This window comes from Gopherus evgoodei, chromosome 2, assembly GCF_007399415.2.
Source record: "Gopherus evgoodei ecotype Sinaloan lineage chromosome 2, rGopEvg1_v1.p, whole genome shotgun sequence".
NCBI classification, from domain to species: Eukaryota; Metazoa; Chordata; order Testudines; family Testudinidae; genus Gopherus; species Gopherus evgoodei.
In genome coordinates, this window is record NC_044323.1 from 60,739,511 (window position 1) to 60,765,994 (window position 26,484).

Consider the following 26,484-nt stretch of genomic DNA (forward strand, 5'->3'; position numbering starts at 1 on the left):
CTACCGCCTCTCAGGGAGGCGGATTAACTACGCCAACATGAGAAGCTCTCCCATCAGCATAGGAGCCTCTATGTGCTACTTCCTGTGGTCTGTGTCTCCAGGGGATCATGGTAGTGGACAGAGGCTGTAAGGGCAAGCAATGGGGTGAGGGAGTGGAGAGGAGTGAGCTGAGGGCAGGATCTTGTGGGGAAGAGGTGGGGCGTCAGGGGAAGGGGGGAGGATGAGGGCTTGGGGAGAAGGGGTGACATGGGGGCAGGGCCTTGGTGGGAAGGGGAGGTGTTTGCAGGCCTGCAGGCCTGTGTTCAAAACCCTCTGGGCCTTACATGCTGTCTTAATAAACCTGATAATAATAGCACTACCTAATACAAATAACAATTAATAGCAGCAAATGTTTTGGGGGATGGTGTGATGTCATCACAACATCACAATGTGCCGCCATGTAGCAGCACGTATCACAAAATGCAACATCAGATATACGCGCATGTCTGACTCCTGCAATGAAGATACTTTTACGAATGACTTCTCTAAAATGAACATTAAATATAAACCCAAGTCCTGGTGATGAACTGGGATCAAGCATTCACCTTTTAACCCAGAAATGTTACCCACCACATCGCATGGACCTGACGCGGGTTGCTCCCAGGTTTACTTAAGGGGAAGGAGCGACTGCAGTAATAATTGCAATCTGGGCTGAGATGAGAGGTAACTGAAGGGAAATGGCTTTAATTTGAAAACAAACATCTACAAAAGCTGGAAACGGCCAAATTGGTCTAAGAATTCCTGTGGGGAGAATGGCATGTTTCTAAGTGAGTCTCTTAAAAATCCCAGTGAATGTTAAAGTGAGAGGAGTGAGTCATAAGCACATGAGCAGGGAGTTGAGTTGAAGACAAGAAATCATGCATCTCTGCTTAATGCCATCACATGATGAGCCCTGGGGCTCTCCATTTAATCACAGAGTTGGAGGGCAGCAGATAAACATCATTTCCACTGCTCTGAAGAGAGTTAACCTGTGCAGGAATTGGGGACACAATACACACACTCACTCCCACACCATGAAGGGTCTCTGCCTCCTCCTAGGAGTTCTGCTCCTGGCCGAAGGAGTTCTGCATGCTGCTGCCAAACGTGAGTGCCTTGGTTCCTTCCCCTCATCTCCCCCCACTTCCCCAGGTTTAATTTGCTGAGATGGTGTGATCACAGCTATGCTGCTATTTTGAAATGTGTTTTGCTTTGGTTGCTGGAGCTCAGGGGTTGGGTGCTTACAGGCTGCAGCCTACCCAGCTGGAGGTTATCTGCTTCTGTGGCTGCACACGTGATCTGAGCTGGGATAGGAATGAGGAGAGCTATTCTGCTACCTGTTATAACACCAGGGAGCAGGGTGACGGGCTGACAGTTCTGAGCCTCTGTTGACCTCCCCACACCTCTAGATGAGACACACCAGCTCAGTGACAGGGACAATGAGCCCCTGCTGATTTCCCCACCTCTGGAAAAGTCTTCTGGATGTGACTCACTAATTCAGAAACAGGGGTCTCAGGGAGGAGTCCATTCCTTCTCCACACTGACAATGGACCATGGATCCTGGGGAGGGGTTTAAGCCTCTTTGGAACTCTCTCTCTCTCTCCCAGGTCTGACAGACCCTCTTGAGTACAGAGGGGCAGGACCGGTTAGGACTGAGCTATTGCTGACCTTCCAGGAGTCCATGGTTGACTTACTGGCTATGGGATAGAGGTCTAGGGATGGGGACTGAGCCTCAGTTGGCCTCCTTTCCCTTCCCTGGGCAACACACTGTCCCAGGGAATGCTGAACCTCTCCTCACCTCCCCATTTCTCCACCAGAGATAGCATACAAGCTCAGGGATGGGAGCCCAGCTGAGTTGGGAGCAGAAGCGCCAGCTCCTCTTCCAGGAGCACTAAAGTATGATGTCATTATTAACAAGAATCACTTTCTTGGGTTTTATTATTAGACTGGCTGCTTTGGACTCAGTTGCTCCGCATGTGCTAATGACTGACACTTGCTTATGAAGGCTGTGTATAGTTAAGTGGAGGAAAAAGCTTCAATAAAGGCTCTTTTTTTCTTACCCCTCAGTTCATCTCCTTGTGGTTTAAAGGGACTGGTGCTGAAGAAGATGTTAGGGTGAAAAATGCCTTGGCTGTGTAATCCAAAAGCTTGTGAAACTTCTTATATTTGATTGAGATAAACAAATTACAAGAGAGTGAAGACATGCCATAGGAGCTTACCTTGTTAGAATTTGTGATGGCCAAAGTTATGATTAGGGCTGATGGTGTGTCATGGAAAAAACATACAAGCCACAGTCCAGTCATGCAGGAAATGCCAAAAGTTGCAGGGCACTTTGAATTCAGATCATATCCATTTGGCAATAACAACTTGTTTCATGCATTAAGAGTGAGGTTGTGACTGGCCACAGGGAGAGTGCATGAAGAGCGAAGGGGGCCAGGAGTCTTCCCCAGCCCTCTACCCACTTTGCAGAGGCCAGGCACATTTGCAGCCCTTACACACTTCTGAGGTCAAAGGCTGCTCCCTCCTAAAGACCTTGCAGGGCATAATTCCCCAGAGAGCAGGGAGGAGCTAGCAGCAGCGCTGGCTGAGCACAGAGAATGGTGCACAAGGGACCAGTCAAAAGGAACTCCAGTCCAGCAGCAGCCTTAGTGGGTAGGAAGGCGGATGGCAAAAAAGCAGCTGTTGCCTCTTCTTCAGCACTGCTTCCCTGCCTCCACCTCAGGCATTACAGTGTTGTGCAAACTCCATTTCATCCAGGTATATCTGCACGGTGCCTCTTCTAAAGTACAGAGAAATGACAGGACCCCAGAGCACATAACACACCACTATAGGCGCAGAGGTAGATTAAGATTTATTGGTGCCCTGGGCACAAAGAACATTTGGACTCCCCTATATTCCAGTGACTCAGGGGTGCCAGCCGTGGTGCCAGCCTCTTCCTGGTGGGCGGCTGAGGTGGACTTTAGCGCCCCCCTTGCCACAGAGCCCTGTCCGCTGCTCCTCCTCTTCCTAACAAGGCCCCACCCCCTGGCCAGGCTGGAAGCTGGAGCTGGGTCATGCTAAGAATCACCCAGGGAGACCAAGCTGCTGTGGGGAGCTCTGGACCCTCACCTGCTCTGAGGGGGCAGGGACATGGTCTAGGGGCTGCTCTCATGGCTTTCTGTGTGATCCATGCATAAAGCAGTCCATCTCTTTATAAAGTGAACCAACTCCATGACTGAAGCGGTATATCCAGCGATACGAACAATTTCTGCAAATTTCACAGTAAAAAATGCCTGTTGAAACTTTCTTCTCTTCAGCTAGATAAGATAATACAGCACAACATCTAGAAAAATGTACAGATGGTCTTAAAACTTGGGATGTAAAATATTTCTTGCCAGGGCTTGAATTGGGACGGGGGAAGAATGCTCTGGTCTCTTCTAAACAGATTACAGTGAGATATCTGGGTTTGTGTGTCCCAGGGACCCCCTGGTACCAACTGGGAGAGGGCACAACTGCACAAGGGGTGCATGAGGTTGTACACGGATCCCCTGGGTCAGATATATGCATAACAGTTCACCAAAGGGTGGCATGTGAGGTCTCTACCAAGAGACAGTAGCCCCACTGGTCATCATAATAATTGAGAAGCATATGTACGGATAATAGCAAAGAAGTTACGTGTCTATACTGGAAATTATATTTTTAAGGTCTTGGAGTTAAGGCAGGTCATCAGGAGGTAACTGTAACTTATCTCCATATCTGGCCATCTGTATATTTTGTATTGTGTGCCTCACAATGTATGCCTGTTCGCATACTGAGCCAGATGCAAAGACATTATAAAATCTACAAGAGAAGAATTCTTCAGGAAAAAAAAAAGGCAGGAGGGGTCCTGTTTATGAATGAAGACAAAGGATTGTTCTAGTACATCTTGGGGTGCAAAGAGGCACAAGGAATCCTTCTTCTAGGACGCAAACTGATGGTGTGCTTGTCTCATGAAAGGAGGGTCAAAGGGACACTCCAGGGAGATGCTTGGGTGTGTCAGCTGCTAACTTGTAGAGTGACAGCGAGGCTTACAGGGGAGTGCGTGTGTTGCCCATGGCTGGTAGAGCTGGGGCTCTGACCCATGGCCGGCACAGACAAGATTTCCTCACACTAAAGACAGATGGTAGCAACATGCCTCTGGGTACCCTAAGAAGAGTCAGAGTATTTCATACCCACTTTTAGAATCATAGAAATCCCCTGGAAGGGACTTCAAGAGGTCATCTGGCTATCCCCCCACACTGAAGCAGGAGCAAATATACCTAGACCATCCCTGGCATCTGTCTAACTTGTTCTTAAGAACCTTCAGTGACAGTGATTCCACAACCTCCCTTGGTAACCTGTTCTAGTCCTTAAATATCGTTACAGTTAGAAAGTTTTTCTAATATCTAACAAAAATTTCCCTTGTTGCAGATTAAGCCCATTACTTCTTGTCCTATCTTCCATGGATATGAGGCAAAACGGATCACCATCTCCTTTATAATAGCCCTTAATATCTTGAAGACTGTTATCAGTTCTCTCCCCTGCTCCCTAGTCTCCTTTTTTCAAGACTAAACATGCCCAGTTTTGTAACATGTCTGCATGATAAACCTTTTATCATTTTTGTTGCTCTTCTCTGGACTCTCCAATTTGTTCACATCTTTCTGAAAATGTGGTGCCCAGAACTGGACATAATAGTTCAGCTGAGGTGTCACTGGCATTAAGTATAGTGGAACAATAACCTCCCATGTCTTACATATGACGCTCCTGTTAATACACCTCAGAATGATATTTGCCTTTTTCACAACTGCATCCCACAGTTGGCTCCTATTCAATTTATGATCTGCTATAACTCCTAGATCCTTTTCAGCAGTACTACTACATAGCCAGTTATTCCCCATTTTGTATTTGTGCATGTGATTTTTCCTTCCTAAGTGTAGTACTTTGCATTTGGCTTTATTTAATTTCATCTTGCTGATTTCAGACTAATTCTCCAATTTCTCCAGGTTATTTTGAATTCAGTCCTGTCCTTCAAAGTACTTGCAACCCCTCCCACCTTGGCATCATTGGCGAATTTTATAAGCCTACTATCCACTCTATTGTCCAAGTAATTAATTAAAATATTGAAAAGTAGTGGATGCAGGACAGACCCCTGAGGGATCCCACTAGATATTGCCTCCCAATTTGACAGCGAACCATTAATAATTACCCTTTGAGTATGTTTTTTCAACCATTTGTGCATCCACCTTATAGTAATTTCATCTAGACTACATTTCTCTAGTTTGCTTATGAGAATGCCACATGGAACTATGTCAAAAGTTTACTAAAATCAAGATATATAACATTTACTGCTTCCCGTCTTTTCACTAGGCCAGTAACCATGTCAAAGAAGGAAATTAGGTTGGTTTGGCATGATTTATTACTGAAAAATCCATGTTGGCTATTACTTATCACTCTATTATCCTGTAAGTGCTTACAAATTGATTGTTTAATAATTTGTTCCAGGATCGTTCCAGATATCTAATTTAGTACACATTCCTGAGGACCTTTTTGTTCCCCTTTTTAAATATATGTACTGTGCTTGCCCTTCTCCAGTCGTCTGGGACCTCACCTGTCCTGTTCTTGAAGATAATCACTAATGGTTCAAAGATTGCTTCTGCTAGTTTAAGTGCCCTAGGGTGACTTTCGTCAGGTCCTGCCAATTTTGACTATATCTAATATTCTGTAACCTGTTCTTTCTTTATTCTGGCTTGTGTTCCTTCCCTCTTGTTTAATATTAATTGTGTTAAGCATCTGGTCACAATTAAGATTTTTAGTGAAGACTGAAGCAAAACAGGTATTATATACGTCAGCCTTCTTAGGCCTGGTCTACACTGGGGGGGATTGACCTAAGTTACAGTAACTCCCCACTTAACATCCTCTTGCTTAACGTTGTTTTGAGCTTATGTCCCTGCTCAATTACAGAACATGCTCCATTTAAAGTTGTGCAATGCTTTGCTATAACATCATTTGGCTGCTTGCTTTGTCCACAGCTGCCAAACCCCCATCCGCTCCCCTACGCCACCCCTCCCAGCACCTCGCACCAGCTGGCCCACCCCGCAGATCAGCACCTTCCCCCTCCTCCCATCCCTCCTGCCTGCGGCAATCAGCTGGTTTGTGGCGTTCAGAAGGGAGAAGGAGGAGCGAGGACTCGGCGAGCAGTCTCCTCCTCCCGCCTCTGCCTCCCAAACACCACAAACCAGCTGATTACCACAGGCAGGAGGCAGGGGAGGGAGGGAGGAGCCTGTGCACCAAGTCCTTGCTTCTCCCCTCTCCCTCCTGCCCCCTGAATGTTGCAAGCCAGCTGATTGCTGCGGGCAGGAAGGAGGGGAGAGGAGCGAGGACACAGCGCACCTCCCACCTCCCTCCCCTGCCTCTTGCCCACAGCAATCAGCTGGCTTGCGATGTTCAGGAGGCAGGGGAGGGAAGGGGAGCCTGCGCATCATGTCCTTGCTCCTCCCACCCCCCCTTCTGTTGAATGCTTCAGGTACTTTAGGTACTAAACTATAAGTAAAGCCCCAATCCTGCAATGCATTCCATGTAGGCAGATACCTATGTTCATGTGTGTTCCCATGGACTTTAATGGATGCAGGGGTCCACCTGTGTAGAACTCATTGCAAGATTGAGCCTAATAGCTCACTATTACATTCCTTAATGTCTCTTAATAATCATCTGTTGACAGTTTACATGTAACTTTTTTGGTTTATAAGCTACTGAAAATATTTTTAAAAGTTCTGAGAAAGCATAAATAAGCAAGAGAAAGGCTGGAAAATGTTCATCAATGTGATCTTATCCCGCCAAGAACCCTTTCATACAACTGGAACATGTCCTAAAGTAAAGAAAGGATGAAATATGTATAGCCTAAATTCAGAGGAATTTCCATTGTCAATAAACTGAAAGACATAAGCTTTGTTTATCATGATAAAGTTCCAAGCATGTCCATTGATTAAGAGTTTTGCATTCAGTGCAAGAATTTAATATTGTGAAATGGAGCAGTGGAAACATTCATACTTTATGTTGCTCATATTTCTATCCAGAGTTTCGAGATGTGATGAACCATGGAAGATCTTCTTCTCATGTCAGGTCCCATAAGAAGCTACATGGCTGGTCTCCTGATCAAAATCAGTGGAATGAAAAGCTTTATCCTTTCTGGGAAAAAGGAGATCCTAGATGGAAGGACTGCTGGAGAGGTAGATCTAGATATGCAATCCTAAAACTTTGGGAAATGTAGCCAGAAATTCTATATGATAGAATAGAAAGTTATAGATAGCACGTTTTGTACTGTACATATCCCAAAATTGCTCTACATAGTAATGCATTAGATACTAGTACCTAATATATTGTCTGACGAAGTGGCCATGGCCACCATTACAAAATCTACTCAGTAATAATTCGCAGCCTCAGATATTGAAATCTGGTTTATTGAAAAGGAACGTTAGCCAAGTCATTTGGAAAATCCCCTGTTCTCTGTGAAAAGCACCAGTAGGTTGAGATCTTCAACTTCCACCCCAAAAGCACATCACCGGATCAGTTTAACACTTTCTATGAAGAACCAGCACATTGTATGGCACTGTTTTATCATCACTGGTTATGAGCCCAGGACTAAAGGCTACACCTTCTGATAAAGACAAAAGAGCTGCGCTCTGGAATACACTGCCTCTTTTGTGTACAAATGTGATTCTAGTTTATAGTAGGGGAATATCTAGAGAACAGTTGACTTCAACTGACTGCAGTGTAGCTACACTCATTTACCTTGGCTTAGAATCTGTCCCAATAAATCTAATTTATTAATATAGTTTTCGATTTTGAAAAGCACCTTAGTGACTTAGGATGACAAATTCCACTGAAAGTACATGAGACTTGTGCCCCAAAGTTACATAACACTTTTTAAAAAAAAATCATACTAATAATTTCCAATTAGTCTTCTCCAAACTATTTAAGTAAAAAGTTTCTAATTTTTGTTGTTCTGGTTAGATATTAAGAGACTGCAATAGCTCAGATGGTTAAATGAGGGGCAAAAGAGAGTCTTCAGGAAGGTCACTACAACAGAGCACAGTATGTAAGAAATGATAGAGACGCTTAGGGTCATCTCCTCAGCAAGTGTAAATAGGTGTAGCTCTTTTCGCAGCCAACAGAGTGATATCAGTTCATGCAGCTGGGGGTTCTGGCTCTTACAGTCTTTGTAATAAGTTTAACATGATGGATTTTAAACTTTTTTATTTACATTGTGTACAAATAGAAGTAACAGCTACTCAAAAAGACTGGCGTATAAATGAAATCTCATCTTAATCTCTTCAGGAGGAAAGGTGGTGGCCAGATTGACCTCTGACAGCCCAGCTCTAGTAGGATCAAATGTGACCTTTACTGTGACCCTACATTTTCCCAGGTGCCAGATAGAAGATAATGACAGCAATATAGTATATGACAGGAACTGCAGGAACGGTAGGTGACAACAATACCCTTATATTGTGAACAAGTCTGGCAATGGTACTGGTGCATTTGTGGTCTACAAAAGTGCCATGAACACTTGGAACCATCAGCATTCTGCTTCCAGGCTGCAGTTCTATCCCTGTTAATTGAGAACTACAATAATGTCTGACTTGTGTCACACAAAAGATCCTTGTTCAGAACACGACTGTCTTATTTTTACCCATCTGCACCCACTACATATAATGTTCTTGGATTTGGATTTTTTCCATTACAAAATGCTTTAATCTGGCTCCCAGAAAAACTGTTGCTGCTCAGCTCAGCTGCAAGTTTGCCCAGTCACTGGGCTGAATACTGGCATGTTATATCAGTAATATGGGTTTTTCTAACCAGATTTGTAAAATTGAGAATCTTCAATAAGGATTTTAGGATTCACTAAATAACATCTCTATATGGCTACCTCCCAAGGAAGAGCAGATCTTATATTACTGATATTTCAAAAATAAAAAACAAGAAGGGAAAATATCTTTTTAAAATAAAAAACGTTTTTGGCCTTCTTTATACCTCTTAAACTAGGAAAAATGGTCAAACACCCAATGTTTTTATTTGCTGCAGCTTGGCAGAAATAAACCTTTGCTCCAACATCCAGACAGATTAAATAACACTTTCTACCGATCAATTTCAAGAGATGTCAATCACTACTTGAATAGCTTAGCTTCTACTTACTTCACAGTCTAATGACTGAAATGCTTGTATCTGTCCTATGCTTACTAAATTTGTGCTTTTCCAGTGAAGAAACATATATTTTTCTGATTCTAGTGGTGCTTGCAGTTTACATGGCACTTATTTAAAAATGACACAACTGGCTCTTCTGACAAAGGAAAGAAAGAAAAATAAAGAGCAAGCCAAATTTTACTGGGTTTCGCAGCTGCAGCTCCCATTGGGCCAGAATGCACTTGCAACCCCACTGACCTCAATGAGACAGCATTGTCCTAAGGGGCTGGCAGTAGAATTTGGACCAACAGCTTCAGTTGGCATCTGCTCTGTGAGCCAACAGAATTCCTGAAAACAACTACATTTTTTCGTTGGAATAAAAACATACCAAGCAGAAAATACCTAGGATTATAATTAGAAAGAGCAGAGGAATTGTGATGTAGCGAATGTTAGTCTGAAAATGCCCTCTCCTCCTGCTCCATATTTAAAAACGATCGAAAAGCAATACTGTGGTTTAAATGTAAATAAATGTTGTGCTTTGGTGCTGTAAGTTCTCTGGGCATGATCATATCCACTGAACTTAACAGGTATTTTTCATTGACTTCAGTGCAATCAGGCCTTGGCCCCAAGTCTTCGGCCTTGTTCCTCATGATGCACCATAGGCATGTGGCTCCCACATCTTTACACAATCCAGTCCTTGTTATGTGCTTATGTACAATAGTACAGACAGTTTCATGAGCACCTAACTGAGGCACAACATGAGCTTTCACTTAATCTGTCTTAATAGTGTGCTGGGAAAAAGGGGTCTTGTGGTTAAAGCACTGGACTGGAACGCAGGATATCTGCAGTCTGTGTCCGGCTTTAGCACAGACTTCCTGTGTGAGCTTGGGCAAGTCATTAACCATGTGGTGCCATAATGCCTACTATGAAATTGAAATAATAATACCTCCATTCCTTGCCTCACTGAGTCATTGTAAAGATAAATTAATGGACATGTCTGAGGATCTTTGTTGCCGTGAATGAGCCCCATAGAAATAAAGAAGGGGAAACATTCCTCTTTTATATAAAAACACTTATAAATTTGCCACTTAATAATCTGTGATCTATTTCTGCACCTAGATTCCTCAGACTTTCCTGACCAGTATGTCTACAATTGGACTACGTGGATTGATGACTGTGGCTGGGAAAACTGCACAAGCAACAATACCCATAATGTGTTCCCAGATGGGAGACCTTTCCCTCGTCATCCTGGCTGGAGAAGGAAGAACTTTGTCTATTTGTTTCATACAGTTGGTGAGTCCAGTAAAATGTATCTTGGTTTTGTGTCCTAACTTGTTTCCCTAACGCTGTGCATTACAATCCCCAAAGAGGAATTCAACAGTTATTGAGTGAGAGAATATTAAACACATTCCGAGCTGCTCAGCGAGAATAGCAGCTGCTCTGTTAATTCCTCCGAGGTTTGGAAGTCATATACTACCATGACATGTTCTGTAAGACTGCAAATGCACAGAGCTACCACTGTTGAAAATAACTCCTTTCTCAATCACAATTTGGATAGAACATTTAGAGGAAATCTTCAGGGCAAAGGGGGACGCCAGATGATTTAGTGATTAGCACCACCAAGGAGCAGTCTGAGGTTCAGGAGTGATCTTGTGCCTGTAGGTCCTCAGACTGGCTTCTTCACCTCTAGAAAGAAGGTGCAATGTGCATTTTGCTTCAGCGCTCCTAAACTGGCTGAATATAGTTCTGTTCCTCTCCCGGTTGTGACTTCCAGCAACAGATTGTGTAATAATTGGCCCATCCCTGCTATTAGGGTTACCATATGTCTGTATTTTCCTGGACATGTCCAGCTTTTTAGTTCTTAAATTGCCAGCTGGGAGGAATTTTTAAATATCTAAAAACGTCCAGGAAAATACGGACGTATGGTAACCCTAAGTCCAAAGTCCCAGGGCTGGCAACGCTTCCTGGGGCAGCTCCCGGTGCCCGCCCACCAGCAGGAGCCTGCACTGTGGGCGGCCCCTAGGCACAAAGGCAGAGAGGGTCTCCATGTGCTGCAGAGGCTCCCTCCTTCCCAATCAGACCTGTGAGGGTGGGGCTTGCAGGCGCCAGAAGATGGCAGAGAGCCCTCCGACCCCCCCGACCCAACCTGACCCTAGGAGCCAGAGGGGCCTGCCGGTTGCTTTCAGGAGCCCCCATGTAAACACTGCTGCCCCCCGGCAGGTCCTTCTGGCTCTTAGGGTCGGGTCAGGGGCAGAGAGCTCTCTGCATGCCGCCGGTGCCTGCAAGCCCCACCCTCGCAGGTCTGATTGGGAAGGAGGGAGCCAGTGGAGCACACGGAGACCCCCTCTGCCTCTGTGCCAAGCATCTCCAGCAGCTCCCATTGGTGCTTTTCCCAGCCAGTGGGAGCCACAGAGCTCCTGCTTGTGGTGGGCACAGCACGTGGAGACCCCTTGGCAGCCTCTGATCCTAGGAGTTAGAGGGTCTTGGCGGCAGGAGGGGTGAGTAGGCGAGCAGGGTGGGGTGAAAAGGTGAGTGGTGAGCCGCTGAGGTTGTGTAGCTGAGGGGTGAGTAGGTGAGCAGGGGAGTGAAAAGGCCAGCAGTGGGCAGCAGGCATTGAAGAGGCCAGCGGCGAGCGGGCGGGGGTGAGGAGGCAAGAAGCAGAGAGCCAGTGGCAGGCAGGGGTTCTCGGGGCAGGCATGGGGGTTTCTGGCAGGGGAGTGAGGAGGTGAATGGCAGATGGGAGGAAGCGAGCGGTGGGTGGGGGACTGAGGAGGGACGCAGCAGGCCAGGGGTGAGGAGGGGTGTGGTGGCGGGGCCAAGCAGGGAAGGGGTGGGACCTGGGGCAGAGTGGGGGGTGAGCGTGGGAGGAGCGGGGGTGGACTGTGAGCAGGGCCGACACCCCCTGTGTAGTGTACTCTTTTTTGAATGTTCTAATATGGTAACCCTACCTGCTATTGACTACACTGTAAATCTTAGGCTCCTGACTTTGACTGGAAAAAATATTTTAGGTATTAATCTAATTTAGTTGCATTGGGGAGATGAAGGTGCCTTGGCAAATGCCTTTTCTTGGATCGGTGGGAGCAGGCACATCTTTCTAATGCCTTTGGCTGCTTTGCTGAAACTCAGAAAAAAAATACTAATGGCAGGGAACATAACAATGACATGAAGTGTGTTTGAAAAGTACATTTCACACAAATGAAGGATGCGCATAAAATATACACTTTTGATTTAGTCAAACCAAAATTTCACAGAAATGCTGCTTCTCTTTATAAAACTTTTTCTATCTCTTCACAAGAGGAAAATATGAGTTCATGTCCTGTTCACAGGCCAGTACTACCAAAAAACTGGAGGCTCTTCAGCAATTATTTCCATCAACACAACAAATATCACCCTTGGCAAACAGATGATGGTGGTCTCTGTTTACAGAAGAGGTCATCGAACATATGTTCCAGTTGCAACAGCAAGTGGCATCTATGTTGTGACAGGTGAGTGCGCTGGACTAAACCACAGCTAAATACTTGGCAGTGTTTGTAGAGGAGATTTTACACAAATGCAACTAAAGTGCTATCTGGGAGAGTCGGGAGGGATGTAAGGAGGGATTCCAACAAGTGATGCTTTTAACCTTCATGTGAAATCTCTAATAGGCTACCCTGAACAGTATGGAATAAGTCCTCTTAGCAGACTTGTTAAGAGTTAGTTGAAAAATGTGTCCTTAACTATAGATATTAACACTGCAAATATATAAGTAGGGATGGAAATTAATTATGCTAATAATATTTATCCAGAACCCTATAGAGAATACTTTTTTTATCTGTCTATAACATCTGATACTCCAGAGTCTTACCTCATGCTATCCTGCAATTTGACTTGTCCCAAATAAAATGTAAGATCACTTTCTACTTATTGTTCTTTGTGTCATAAACAGATAGTTAAGGATTAATGCCTCTTTTACCTGTAAAGGGTTAAGAAGCTCAGTAAACCTGGCTGACACCTGACCAGAGGACCAATAAGGGGATAAGATACTTTCAAATCTTGGTGGAGGGAAGTCTTTGTTTGTGCTCTTTGTTTTGGGGGTTGTTCGTTCTTCGGACTAAGAGGGACCAGACGTTAATCCAGGCTCTCCAAATTTTTCTGAATCAGTCTCTCATGTTTCAAAATTGTAAGTAACAGCCAGGCAAGGCGGATTAGTTTTATTTTTGTTTTCTCAACTTGTAAATGTCCCTTTTTTGCTGAGAGGATTTTACCTCTGTTTGCTATAACTTTGAACCTAAGGCTAGAGGGGGTTCTTCTGGGCTATACAAATGTAATTACCCTGTAAAGTATTTTCCATTCTGATTTTACAGAGATGATTTTTACCTTTCTTCTTTAATTAAAAGCTTTCTTTTTAAGAACCTGATTGATTTTTCCTTGTTTTAAGATCCAAGGAGATTGGATCTGGACTCACCAGGGATTGGTGGGGGGAAAGGAGTGGGGATGGTTAATTTCTCCTTGTTTTAAGATCCAAGGGGTTTGGATCTGTGTTCCCCAGGGAATTGGTGAAGCCTCTCAAGGCTGCCCAGGGAGAGGAAGGTTTGGGGGGGGGACAAGAAGTGATCCAGACACTAAAATTTCTGGATGGTAGCAGAGTTACCAGATCTAAGCTAGTAATTAGGCTTAGAAGTGTCCATGCAGGTCCCCACATATGTACCCTAAAGTTCAGAGTGAGGAAGGAACCTTGACAGTCTGAAATGTTTGAATAAGCAACAGAAAACTGTGGTGTACATAAACTAACTTACCTTATCATACAGAATGTGAATCTAAGCTTAAACATAATGCAAACTGCCCTTTATTTTGTCTGCATCCCACATGCATCCCTAGTACTAATAGTCCAAAGAAAAGAAATTGGAGGGACTTCCTGACCCTTTCTCTGGATGAAATTCATCACCCTTCTCTGGATGAGGCTGGCTAAAGTATCCCAGGGATTATTTCTATCCCTTTATTCTGGCTGTCTCTTAAATTTAAGTAACCCACCAACATCAACACAAATGCACACACTGCAACAGTTCAGTCAAGGGATCCTTTTTGCACCACTGGAACAGACAAACCAATCCTTGCACAGTTAGTATAAGACTTGCTCGCAATACTTCATTCTCAGGCTCTCACTACCTGTGATCTAGACAATCTCAGATAAAATAATGGCAAAGGCGAAGTATCTTATTGATGAAGGGCCACACTCTGACACTCTTGCTCAGGCTGAGTAGCAACTTTTGCCACAAGTGGTCCCATTGAAGCCCATGGGTGTTTTGTCATTGACTTCAGTGGTCGCAGGATGAGGTTCTATAATGTCCCCCAACCCAAATTCACTAAATCTCCTTAATGAATTGAGTTTCAAGGGTTTTTCCTCCTCTTTTGTGCTGATGAGGGGGAAATACATAGGAAATTACAATTGGACCTTTAGAAATACAATTGATGTAATAAAGATACTACTGAAAAGCAAATGTTTTGATTTCTAAATGCATCAGATTGCACCAAATGGCAGGTATAGAGCAATATTAATGGGACAGGGAACCTTCAGATGACTAGATATAGGGTCTTCAGTTGATGCACATGACTCTCTATCTGGTTGCAGGGTTTCACTTTATTACTGTAATCTATTGAAAAGTGAGTTAAAGAAACCTGTATTAAAGAAATTAAGCCTGGCAGTTAACATGATGCAGGCTTGTGTCTTACACTGTGACCTTTGCAGTCTGAGGGCTGTGAAGCAGTCTGTTAATCACATCCATTCAGACCTGCTTCACTTTCTTTCATTTTTCTTGCAGACCAGATTCCTTTATATGTGAACCTGTCCCAGAAGAATGACCGCAATGCCTCAGACTCTGTCTTCATTAAAGATTCTCCTATCACATTTGATGTCAAGATCCATGATCCCAGTCACTACCTTAATAATGCTGCTATCTCCTACAAGTGGGATTATGGAGATGGCAGTGGTTCATTTATATCCAACAGCCCTATTTCAAATCACACTTATACACTGCAGGGAAACTTCAGCCTGAATTTGACCGTCCAAGCTATTATACCTATACCGTGTGGGCCTGCAACACCTACCCCACCACTTCCTACCTCGCCAGGTAAGAGTCTGTCAATCAATAGGAGTATTGGGAAATAAACAAATAATAATCATTAATAGACGAACATTTTGGTTTTTAAAAATTACATACCTTTAAAATCTTTATGGTCATGAAAGTTGGAGCTACATAGTTTTTGTAAATGTAACATATTTACACTTACTTAAGAGTCTGAATCAATAACAGGATAAATATGTAGTCTAAAGTTACAAATATAAAAGGATTCTAATTTATGCTAAAACCAATTTACAATACCCTGACAGTGTAAAGGAGCCTTCAAGGGGGAGTAAATTACACGTGCACTAACTTTATGGCCCCTCAACACTGCCAGAGCTGGGCATCGGTACATGGGGGAAGTTATTCCAGAATAAGGTAAGGTGTGAATTTAAAGAGCAATGCCTGTTCCAGAATAGCTATTGTGGAATAGCTTATTGTGCAATAGATATTCCAGACAACCTCCTAGCATGAACAAGCCTTTATAATAGTGTGAATGAGAATCAAGCTTGTAAGATTTTTGTTTTGTAAGAAATTGTCACCCTCATTCAGTTATTGATTTATAATCTCATAGAAGTTTTATATTTGCAAAATTTTGAAGCTCCAACTTTGATCATTATAAAGCTACCACCATTACAGTGTAAAGTTGAGTGGGTCAGTATGTTTCAAATTTTATGTTTCTCCAAAATTTTGACTCTGAATCAAAAAATGGAGAAAAAGTCAATAACATTTTTCACAATTTCCTCCTTATATTTCAGTCCAGTATAAATTAATAGATAAATATCTAGCTTAAGAAAAAAACTGAATCTGTAATTGGTTGTTATTGATTTGGGAATCTTAAACAAGCATTTTCATCTCCCCATACTTTGCAGGTCTACCTTCCCTTGCTTAGAGACAGATGACTGCACTTGAAACACTACAGTGGGACACCTGCAGCACTGCAGCTGTGCCTCTGTAGCACTTCAGTGTAGACACTACCCACGCTGATGGGAGGAGTTCTCCCATCGATGTAGGTAATCCACCTCCCTGAGAGGCAGGAGCTAGGTTGACACAAGAATTCTTCTGTCGAACTAGCACTGTCTACAAGAGGACTTAGGTTGACTTAACTATGCCACTAAGGAGTGTGGATTTTTCCACATAGTTTAGCCAACCTAATTTTCTCCCACAGACCAGGCCTAAGATGTGGGTGTGTTTAGTGGGAGGCTACCAAATGTGTGTGATTCAGACAAACTAATCCAGCACTGTGCCAGAGTGATCCTTTACACTAAATAGAAGGTAATTATACTGCTGTTGTATTTTTGGCTGTGCTAATTATCACAATGGTCTTTTACAGGGGCAACAACGCAAAATGCAACCAGTACCACAAACAAAACTGAGTCAACCACTCCTGCTAGTAAGTTTATATCGCCTCCTGTGTAGACTGTTAGAAACATTTTCTAGTAAATGATTTTCTATGAGTCTTACAGCTTGATTCACAATGTCAGGGGCTCATTTGCTCATACTAACCTCAGGCAGTTTCCTCACAGCACTAACTTGAGGAAGGTATTGCAACCCTCTTGCCTTGTCTGCACGCTCAGCTTGTTTCCCTCTCTTTCTGACAGCCTCCCCTCAGGACACAGAGCACAGTCCTCCCTTCCCAAGTAGGACACCAGTGGCAAAACCCCAACATCAAGTCACAACATCCAATCCCAGTCACCTTAAATAAAAGTTCGGTTGGCACAGGACAGGAGCAAGTGTGGTGGAGAGATGGGGCAAAAGAAAAAACGAAGTATAGAGCAAATGGTGCAGGAGCTCTGGTCTGGCTGAGTGGCACTCAACTCAGGACCAGAGGGTGAAGGGGGAAAAGGTGTCTTCGTGCCATTTTTGTGGCTCCTTAATCCTGGGGATGGCTCTCAGTGCCTCTTAGACTAGCCTCCCCCAGTTGCCCTTGGCCTCAAGATGCTGTTCTGTTGCCAAATGCAGAGCAGATGACTCCCCAGTCATGCCCTTCCCACCACCACCACCCCAGACATGCTCCTTACATCACTAGCCAGGAGAGAAGTGGCTTGGCGCCTCTATGCTGACTCTATAACACTTAGAAAGAATCTCCCTATATAAAGGGAATCTCTAGAAGGCTTTTTAATGCAGCTTTATGGCCCAATTTAATCATCAGAGCAGTGAAAAGGGGTGATAGCAGTGATTCTGGCTTATCTACTGGTTTGTTTGGATTTGAACACAAATAAAAAGAGATGCTTATTAAAAGCTCACTAGTTAGGCTAATTTAGTATTCATTAGCTGGGCTAATCACTGTGCTGAGTGGAGCTCTAAACTTAGTTTACCCATAGGATTGAAGAAGATTAAAACCTGACAAAGCAGCACATTGTCAGATCTAACTTACCTATGTTTGTTCCTGCAAGTTTGTGTGTGTTGTCTCAGAAAGGTCTGGATATAGCTGATTGATTGTTTTCAACATCTCTTGGAAGAGAATGATTCATTACCATGCAAATAGAGATAGCCCCACTTTCTGGCTAACTGATATCAAATACCCCTTAAAGACTCATATAATAACTTATGGCTCAGTCTAACACCCACTGATGTCAGTGGGAGCCTTTCAGTTGATTTTGATGGGTGTTGGACCATGCTTTTGATGAACACAACCATTTTTGAACTCAATCTAAAGATGTAATTCATCATACATAAATATCCAAACAGTGTAAACAATATGAGCATGAAATGACACATCTCACAGACAAGTACAATATAAAACCTACACTGTAAGCAACAAGAGACAGACCAAGACAATGGAAGGCCTTTATATACTGTGTCACAACCTATCTGGAGACTGGAATGCATCTGATAACGTATAGTGAAAGTACCTGCAGGTTGGTGGAACAGACATGATTAACAGTAGTAGAGGTAAAAAAAAAAAAAAAAGAAGAAAGGGAAAAAAAGAGAGAATAGTGGTAAACTCATTCTGTGCAGAATGCTGGATTCCATTTTTAATCACCTGTGAGCTGGGGCATAAATTCCTTTCCCCCACTTCTGCAGCTCCTACTGGCCTAGGGATCTGAAATCCAAATTACTTCTCTTGCATGGCTCTGTAGAACACTGGGGCAAGCAGCAAAGAATCCTGTGGCACCTTATAGACTAACAGACGTTTTGGAGCATGAGCTTTCGTGGGTGAATACCCACTTCGTCAGATGTATTCACCCACAAAAGCTCATGCTCCAAAACATCTGTTAGTCTATAAGGTGCCACAGGATTCTTTGCTGCTTTTACAAATCCAGACTAACATGGCTACCCCTCTGATACTTGGGGCAAGCAGGTTTTCTTGAAGTTTTTGCATAAGATCTCGTTGAGATAAACTGCATCACTTATTTACTCACTGTGCATTTAGCAGAATGGCAAAAACCTGATTCTTTAATCATTTGGCTTCCCTTCATTGGTGGTATGAAAGAAATTAATCCACTTAGACTTTGTCTCCATAACACAGATTACGCAAAATATTTTCTAAACAGTGTAACTAGCAATACGTTTCTTTCCCCCACTTAATCCAACAGTCACTACTATACCACCATATAATCTGGACTCTCCCATCAGTGCTGGTGTAATGGAAGACACTCCTGATGGAGGCTGCCATATTTACAGATATGGACATTATAAAACTACTATCTCCATTGTAGGTGAGTGCCTAAATCAATAAGAGAATAGGAAAATTGGTTGATATGGTACGGAACATATATGGGCTGCCTTGTTTGTTCAGTTTACCTGCTATCGTGTAAACATCACGCGAAGGAACTATAAGAACCTATTCTGCAGGCTTGGGTCTGGTCTCATAATTGAACGTACAGTTAGCTGACTGGCATTGTTTGCTTTTTTACAACCTGGTTTACCCAGTTGCTAAGCTCAAAAGATATGGACAGTAGAGGATTTGAGTGAGTTTGTCACTAATTAGAGTGGAGGGCAACAATTCAGTATGGAGTGCAAGATTACGTGCATTGTAACATCTTAAAATTTCCAAGATTTCTTTGAGGGGAATTTTCAAGTGAGATGGAGTATAGTAAAGAGACTAGACCTGAGCTGACCATTAACAAACCACTTATCTTATTGAGTTTTTAAATGTGTAATCTTCAGATCCAGTGAGAATAAATCAAACACAGACCATCTATGATTCTAAGCGGACTGTTTTTGCTGTATCATGTGGTTGCCTGAGTAACCTAACAGGTTGATAGGCTCTTTCCTCCCTTAGAGGGAATCCTTCAGGTAAACATTATTCAGATGACAAGTGTCCAGATGACAGTGGCTCAAGGTGAAAACTCCCTGGTTGACTTTGTTGTTACCTGCCAAGGGAGGTAAGTGTATTCATTAATTTCCTTCTTTAACAAATTAGGTACTTGGATGTTACTAGAATGCTACCCACATTCATATGCAATTGCATGAACAATAGTTAGAAACACAGCAATTACCATCTGTTGACTGAAATTAAGATAATAGATGTCTAATTTGTGAGTTATAGCAAGAGAAATTGTTGCCAGGTTCTTCGGCTTCAGACCAAAATGACATGCCTAAGCAAAACTAATAGAACTAGTTGGTGGGCAGAAGCAATTCTCTGTTTTCCAGGCAAAGATGGAGGACTTCAGCACTCACACTAAAAAGGGAAGTGGCTTGCTCAAACTGGGAGGAAGCCATCTTTCTAGCCATAGGTTTTTTGACATTTGGAATAAAAATGAGCGTCAAAGGAATTCTTTGGATGCAAAGAGCATTGCATTAATATTCCTAGCCTCTGGAAAGTGCGTGGATCTGAGAGAACTGAGAGGTACAGATGAGTCTTGGCAACATAACTGGGAAATAATCACTTTGAAAGTAATCCTAAAACTCGCAAAATATTCCTGCCACATGTAGTAGTACATCTAAAAATCTCCAAAGGGTTTACATTCTATGCCTGGTGAACTGAACCAAAATTAATAGATTTCATCAACTAACTAGGGGCCAGGTGATACTGTGCTTTAAGATATGAGTATAATTGCTGGTAACATTATATTAACTGAGTCTAAATGATGCCAGACATAGTTGTGAAATTATGTATGCTGGCAGGAGTGAAGTGGGGAAAATGCAAAGTCCTCTGTAGTCAGAAAATAATGAGTGTTATGCCAAGCAGCTAATTTAACTGAAGAACAAGGCTACTGGGCCAGTTTTATATTGGTCTAACATCACTGATTCCAAGAGAGTTGCACCAGCATAAAACAGGTCCAACTGAGGAGAATCAGGACCAATGAATCTGTGAATTGGATTAGTAGTAGTATACATTCATTTTCTCTCTCACACTTCCCCCAGTCTTCCTACAGATGCCTGTACAATAGTCTCTGACCCCACATGCCAGGTATCACAGAATGTGGTATGTGACCCTGTTGAAGTTACTGATCAATGCTTACTGACCATCAGAAGAGCCTTCAATGAGCCTGGAACCTACTGTGTAAACATTACATTGGGTGATGATGCAAGCCAAGCCCTCACAAGTGCCCTTATATCTGTAAATGGAGGTGAGTCCAAATGGAACAGATGTTGAGGATCTGTCAATAGCGTCTCTTCATGGCCATTTCACAGGGTGTGTGTGTGTGTGTGGTATTAATTATTTGCATGATGACACTGCTGAGAGGCCTCAACTGAGATTGGGCTCCATTATGTGAGAAACTATACAAACATATAGTAAGAGATAGTTCCTGCCCCCGAAGAGTTTCTAATCTAAATAGAAAAGAGAGACAAAGGGTGTGATGAGAAAACAAAGGCACAGACAGGGAAAGTTACTTACCTAAGGTTACCCAGCAGGTTAGTGGTAAAACCAGGATTAGAACTCAGGGCCGTCTATCAGTCTAAGTTATTCATAGGCCCCATAATCTTTATTGTATTTCTCCTCATAATGGCCCTGTAAGGCAGGGAAGTGCCATTATCCCCATTTTACAGATGGGGAACTGAGACACAGAGAGGCTGAGAACTTACCCAAGCTGACATAGGGAAATCTGGGGTGGAGCTGGAAAGTGCAGCCTGGTCTCTAAGTCCTAGGTTAGTGTTCTGGCCACTAGACTACACTGTCTCCCCATTGACTTCAATATTGCTGGGCTAATTTACATAAACTGAGGAAGTGGCCTTTGGTGTTCATTCACAACACTGTTTTCAGCAGATCTTATTTAGTTTGGGCGGGATCTGGTGAGTCCGTAACAGCTGGGGGCACTCTAGGCAAGATTTTCAAAGGTATTTACGCGCCTAAAGTTGCAGATAGGCACCTACTGAGACTTTCACAAGCACCTAGGAGCCTAACTCCCATTGATTTCAATAGGAGGGGCGTAGGTGCTTTTGAAAATCTCACTGGCTGCCTATCTGCATCTTTAGGTACCTAAATGCCTTTGAAAATCTGGCCCTCAGTGCTTTGCAGGATTGTTCCCTCCCTAAATTGGTGCGGTGTACAGCATGACTGTTTAACAAAAGTCCAGTTTCTGTGTATTTAAACTACTGTTACATAGGATGTAGTTCCACAATGTATAGGTGCCCCTTGGATGTATAATGCTTTCCAAATCACGTAAGGGTACCTGTGATTCACACAGGAACGTACAACCCTAGCTCCTGTCTTCACAAGGACGACAGTGTAAACTAGCATTACTGTCGGGCTTATCCAAACATTTATAACAACACACTGCAAGATGGTACGGTTTACATAGATTATGTCAATGGTTAACACTAATTTAAGACCTTGATTTGAATATATTTACATAGTAATTATGGATTAATAAATTAGGTACAAATCAATGTGTATCTCTAGTTTACTCTGCTTTATAAACACAGTTGTGAACGCGATAAGCAAGAGCATGACTGAGCATCAGTAAACTCACCACATAGATTGAAGAGCAGCCTCTGGACTGGAGAATTAAGATGCTTAATACAAATCATAAAAGTAAACAATTATTAACAGTATTTATTTTTCCAATTTCTCCTGTGGCCAGATCTGGTGGGGTTAGGACTGGATCCAAGCACAATGGTCTCTGAATTTAAGGCCATTCTCAGAGGTGGACTGGAAATTTGGTGGCAGAGCGACAGAGGAAATCAGAGGCTGGGTCAAGAGTTAGTTCCCTAAGCTGCCAGTATGACAAAGGCAGAACCCTAGGAGAGGCATCACATCATCACCAACAATCATCCCATCTACGGACACTCAGTCCTCTCAGGAGGATGTCCTGTCCAATCCTGGGACAGAGAGGGGAATCACTAGAACGCACGTCTAGGGTAAATGAAAAGATACCAGAGAAAGTCCATTCTTTCTCCTTCCTCAAACTCCACTCCTCAACGACATGCTAATTCTTATTCTCTGGGTTATAAAATGATTAACTACTTTGCACTCTTAATATAAACAGTCCCTTTGTAGCATAACAACTGGGCAAGTAGCAAAGTAACTCCAAATCTTGTGGGATGCCAACTAGCCCTGCAGTTTCTTTGCACATTGTAAAGGTATTTGCATGTTACAGTCAGCAAACAATATATTTCATATGGAAACATACAAGGCACTCTTAGTATTCACCTCTAGTATAACTCAGTTGGCATCAAAGATGAATTGGACCCTACAGTCTGTGAATGCCCCTGAGCCCTATTGTTTAGCGTAAAGGGAGTGTTAAATATACTGAACCTTCTAGAGTCATGTGGCAGAAAGAACGGTACTGCTGGAAAACTATACCTGACTGTATAGAACATGAGGCTAATATTTAAAACAAATTTGTTATTCAAGCTCCAGGGTCATCTTCGAGGACAGTGGAAGGTGTCTTGATTGCCTCGGGTTTCTTGGTGGCATTTGTCATCATTGTGTCTCTCCTTCTTTACAAGTAAGTTGCTGGTTCCAACAGTTAAGAAATAGATCAAGATGACAAAAATGATTCCATGAATAGTCAGATGGATAAAAAACTGAATTTGCTTTGGCTATGCTTGCATCCTTCTTGGGTTTGCTTTCCACAGATATTTAAGCAAACTACCTTACTGGCCGGAATGCTCCTAAAACCAGCAAATTGTGGGTGAATGTTAAAGAATATCATGGAAAACAAATTTTGAATTCATCAGCACAAGTAGTCATACAGGAAACATGATCCTATAAATTTTACTCATCCAATCAGAGAGAGGAAATAATACTAGGTGAACTTATGTGTCCAATCAAAAATAGCCAACACGTCTTAAGGTTCAGATTTAGAATACTCATAACAAAATGTGTATGAATGTTCTGCAGACTAAGAATATTCATCAGAACTGTTAATCAAATAACTTTAACTAATAAATACATTTGAGAAAATATTAAGGAGCTTGCAGACAATTCACAAATACATTTATATTGCAGTATCAGGTCTTCAGGATCCCATTGTGCTAGGCATTGTACAAACATATAGTGAATGACATTGCCTGTCCCAGAAAGCTTACAGTAAAAAAAAAAAAAGCAGTCAAATTGATCATATACATTATTAGCATAGCTCTAGCTAAGAGTATTCCTACTCTTTCTAATTACTAAGTACCCTTGTTCTTCAGGCTTACATTTTATTACAATCTGCATGCATTTACCCTGTCCTTTATCATAGTGTTCACTATTCATTCTCATTTAGTGTGAGAGCAGAACCCTTCTACCAGTTACTATGATTAGGTTTAACCATGATTGTAACTAGCAAATTTCTAATACAGTTTCTTTGAGCCTGTATGAACAGGGATTTTTTTGTCTGTGAACTGTATTAGAAGCGGATTATAAAACTATACCAGAAGCAGAAGCACCCTAAGAGTTGGGGGAGGGAGCCCACAGGAGCCCAATCCATGCCCCCCCGGCCCTCCCTCATGGCCCTGCCTCTGCCCCTTCCCCTGAAACCCTGCCCTCGCACTGCCCCTTCCCCCATGCCCCGCCCTTGCGCTGCCCCTTCTCCCTGAGGCCCCACCCCGGCCATTCCCCTGAGGCCCTGCCCCTGCACTGCCTCTTCCCCTAAGACCCCACTCCAGTGCCACCTCTTCTCCCCAAGACCCCACCATGCTCACTCTTCCCCCCATCGCCTGCCTTTGTGGCCTTTTAAATGTGCGGGGGGCCATGGCCCCTTGAGCCCCCCTCTTCCAGCACCCCTGGACTATACTTATAGTAAGGGAGTAGTCGAGAGCACAGATTGGCTATAATATTCACAGTGGTGAGAGAAATCATGCTAAAACCTTGTCAGAACAAAACATGTTTACACAAAGTCACAGCTAGTTTTGCTTCCAGGGTGAGCAGGGCCCTGAAAAGAGTTCAAGTGTTTGCCCCCAAAACAGGGGTGCTGGAACAAGGGGTGCGGTAGCATCACCTGTCTTGAAGTTATTTCCATCATATATGGGGTTTACCATTTTGTTCAATGACTTTCAGCACCTCCACTATAAAAGCTGTTCCAGTGCCACTGCCTCAGAATGCAGTGTAGTAAGGCTGGGTGTACAACAACTTCTCTTTCCCAGTAAAACACAGAACTGTGTGCATAACAACTCAAAATCCTCTCTGGACCTCGATTATTTTCCTTAATAACCTCTCTAGACCTGGCAGCTCTCACATGATCATTCAGAATTAGTCACAACAGCCTCTTGTGGTGGTTTCCAGTTGTGGGGGAGGATGGAGGAGGACATGGTATCAATATTTGGCTCTCTCACATATTCACAGTGCCATGTTAAATATGCACTATCACTGGAATCCATTTCAGTAACTAACTTTATAATGTTTCTTGCAGGAGATACAAAGAGTACAAACCTATTGAAAGATGTGCAGAACAAGCGGTGAACAGGGAGGGACTGAGTGTTTACTTCAACAATGTCAAGGCTGTTCTCTTCCCTGGGAACAATGAGAGAGATCCTCTGCTGAAAAGCAAACCAGGAATTGTTTAAATCTTTAGCGCAACCTCTGATATTAGAGTGTATATATGGAGTTTATGGCTGAACTGTACTTCAGTGGATGACTACTTATTATGAAAACAAAGGATTAAGGTAACTTCCAAATATGGGTTGGTACATTTTATAGCTCAATTTATTTAGAAATGGAAAATGGCTTCTTTTAAAAAATGGAGCTGTTGTGATTAATCACTGGCCTTGCTTATGATCTGGGTCACAAAATATTGAATAATAAACCACTCTAGACTGAGCATGATTATGCAATTCACAGATTAATTTGTAGCTTGGGAGAAGAGGCTAGATACTTTTTATCTCCTCAGTATATAGATCTTAAATAAGAATTGCACAGTCCCAGTGTTCTAGTTTACTCCCCCTCTTCATGCATCCCACAGTTTGGGCTTTTTGATGTTGAAAGACATGGAGAATAGCCATAATGGCCAACCCTCAGTCACTTTATAAAACTAGATCACGGACATCAAGTGAACAAAGAAACCTAATCTACTTGGCTCCTCCTAAACCAGCTACTAAAAGTTCCATTTAAAATTCTTACTGTAGTTGTTGCTGCTACCTCTTGTAGCTGTTGTTTCTATTGGTTTTGTGCCATCTGAACTGACTGCCATCGGCAACAGTGTGTCCTATCTGTGTCAGAAGGAGCTGCTGTATTCCAGAGGGTGGAGAAAGATAAGGCACAGCAGAGTGGTGGGAACAGGAAAAAGATTCTATATCATTCAACTATTAGTAAAGAGAACTAAGAGAGGCTTTTTTCCCTCTCCTTCTCTTCAATTTCATCTTGCTCTCTGTAAACAGCCACTACTTTCTCCTTGATCCTCCTGTCCCTCTGTTTTTTTTACTATTCCCTCCAAATAAATGAAAACCTCAAGCTGGGTAGGGCAATATTCTCCAGTTTCTGCTTGTCCGCTAAGCGGCTGAGAAACTGTCAATATCCAGAAGAGTGATGTGCCTTTGCTTGCTTAATGCAGCTGCTGTGCTGTGTTAACTTTCAACTACAAATCTCACTTTGATATCTTTCTCAAGTGAACTAGTAAAACCCTGTCTTTCGGCCACTCACTCCATATCATGGAGTTTAGCCCTGGATGCAATTGTCTACTTATCGCTTACAAATAAAAACACCTTTCTGAAGACTGGATCACAGGGGGATATCAGAAGAGGAGAGTGTCTTGTCTGTGGAGAAAAGAGTTGTTGAGAAGGTTCAATCCTTGCTGGGTGAGAAGAGAGCCAGAAATGCTCTAAATTCAAGGCTCTGTATAATAACCTGATACCTAATATAACAGAACAATGCAGAACAAAACTA

At 42.9% G+C, this 26,484-nt stretch overlaps 1 protein-coding gene across 1 annotated transcript; it reads left to right on the plus strand.

The window, feature by feature from the left end:
- Positions 1–894: 894 nt before the first annotated feature.
- On the plus strand, positions 895–25,178 carry GPNMB (glycoprotein nmb). The gene is made up of 12 exons (XM_030550771.1): positions 895–1,122; positions 7,086–7,238; positions 8,347–8,490; positions 10,309–10,482; positions 12,516–12,674; positions 14,988–15,296; positions 16,621–16,680; positions 18,827–18,949; positions 19,516–19,618; positions 20,601–20,806; positions 23,035–23,128; positions 25,016–25,178. Exons 1-12 carry the CDS (start codon positions 897–899, stop codon positions 25,167–25,169), a joined length of 1,905 nt encoding a protein of 634 aa, XP_030406631.1. The 5' UTR covers positions 895–896; the 3' UTR covers positions 25,170–25,178.
- Positions 25,179–26,484: the final 1,306 nt, after the last annotated feature.

Coding starts and splice junctions, on each gene's coding strand:
- GPNMB (XM_030550771.1), top strand. CDS start 897: ATGCATCTCTGCTTAATGCCATCACATGATGAGCCCTGGGGCTCTCCA. Junction 20,807..23,034: donor CCTTATATCTGTAAATGGAG/GTGAGTCCAAAT, acceptor TTGTTATTCAAG/CTCCAGGGTCATCTTCGAGG. Junction 23,129..25,015: donor GTGTCTCTCCTTCTTTACAA/GTAAGTTGCTGG, acceptor TGTTTCTTGCAG/GAGATACAAAGAGTACAAAC.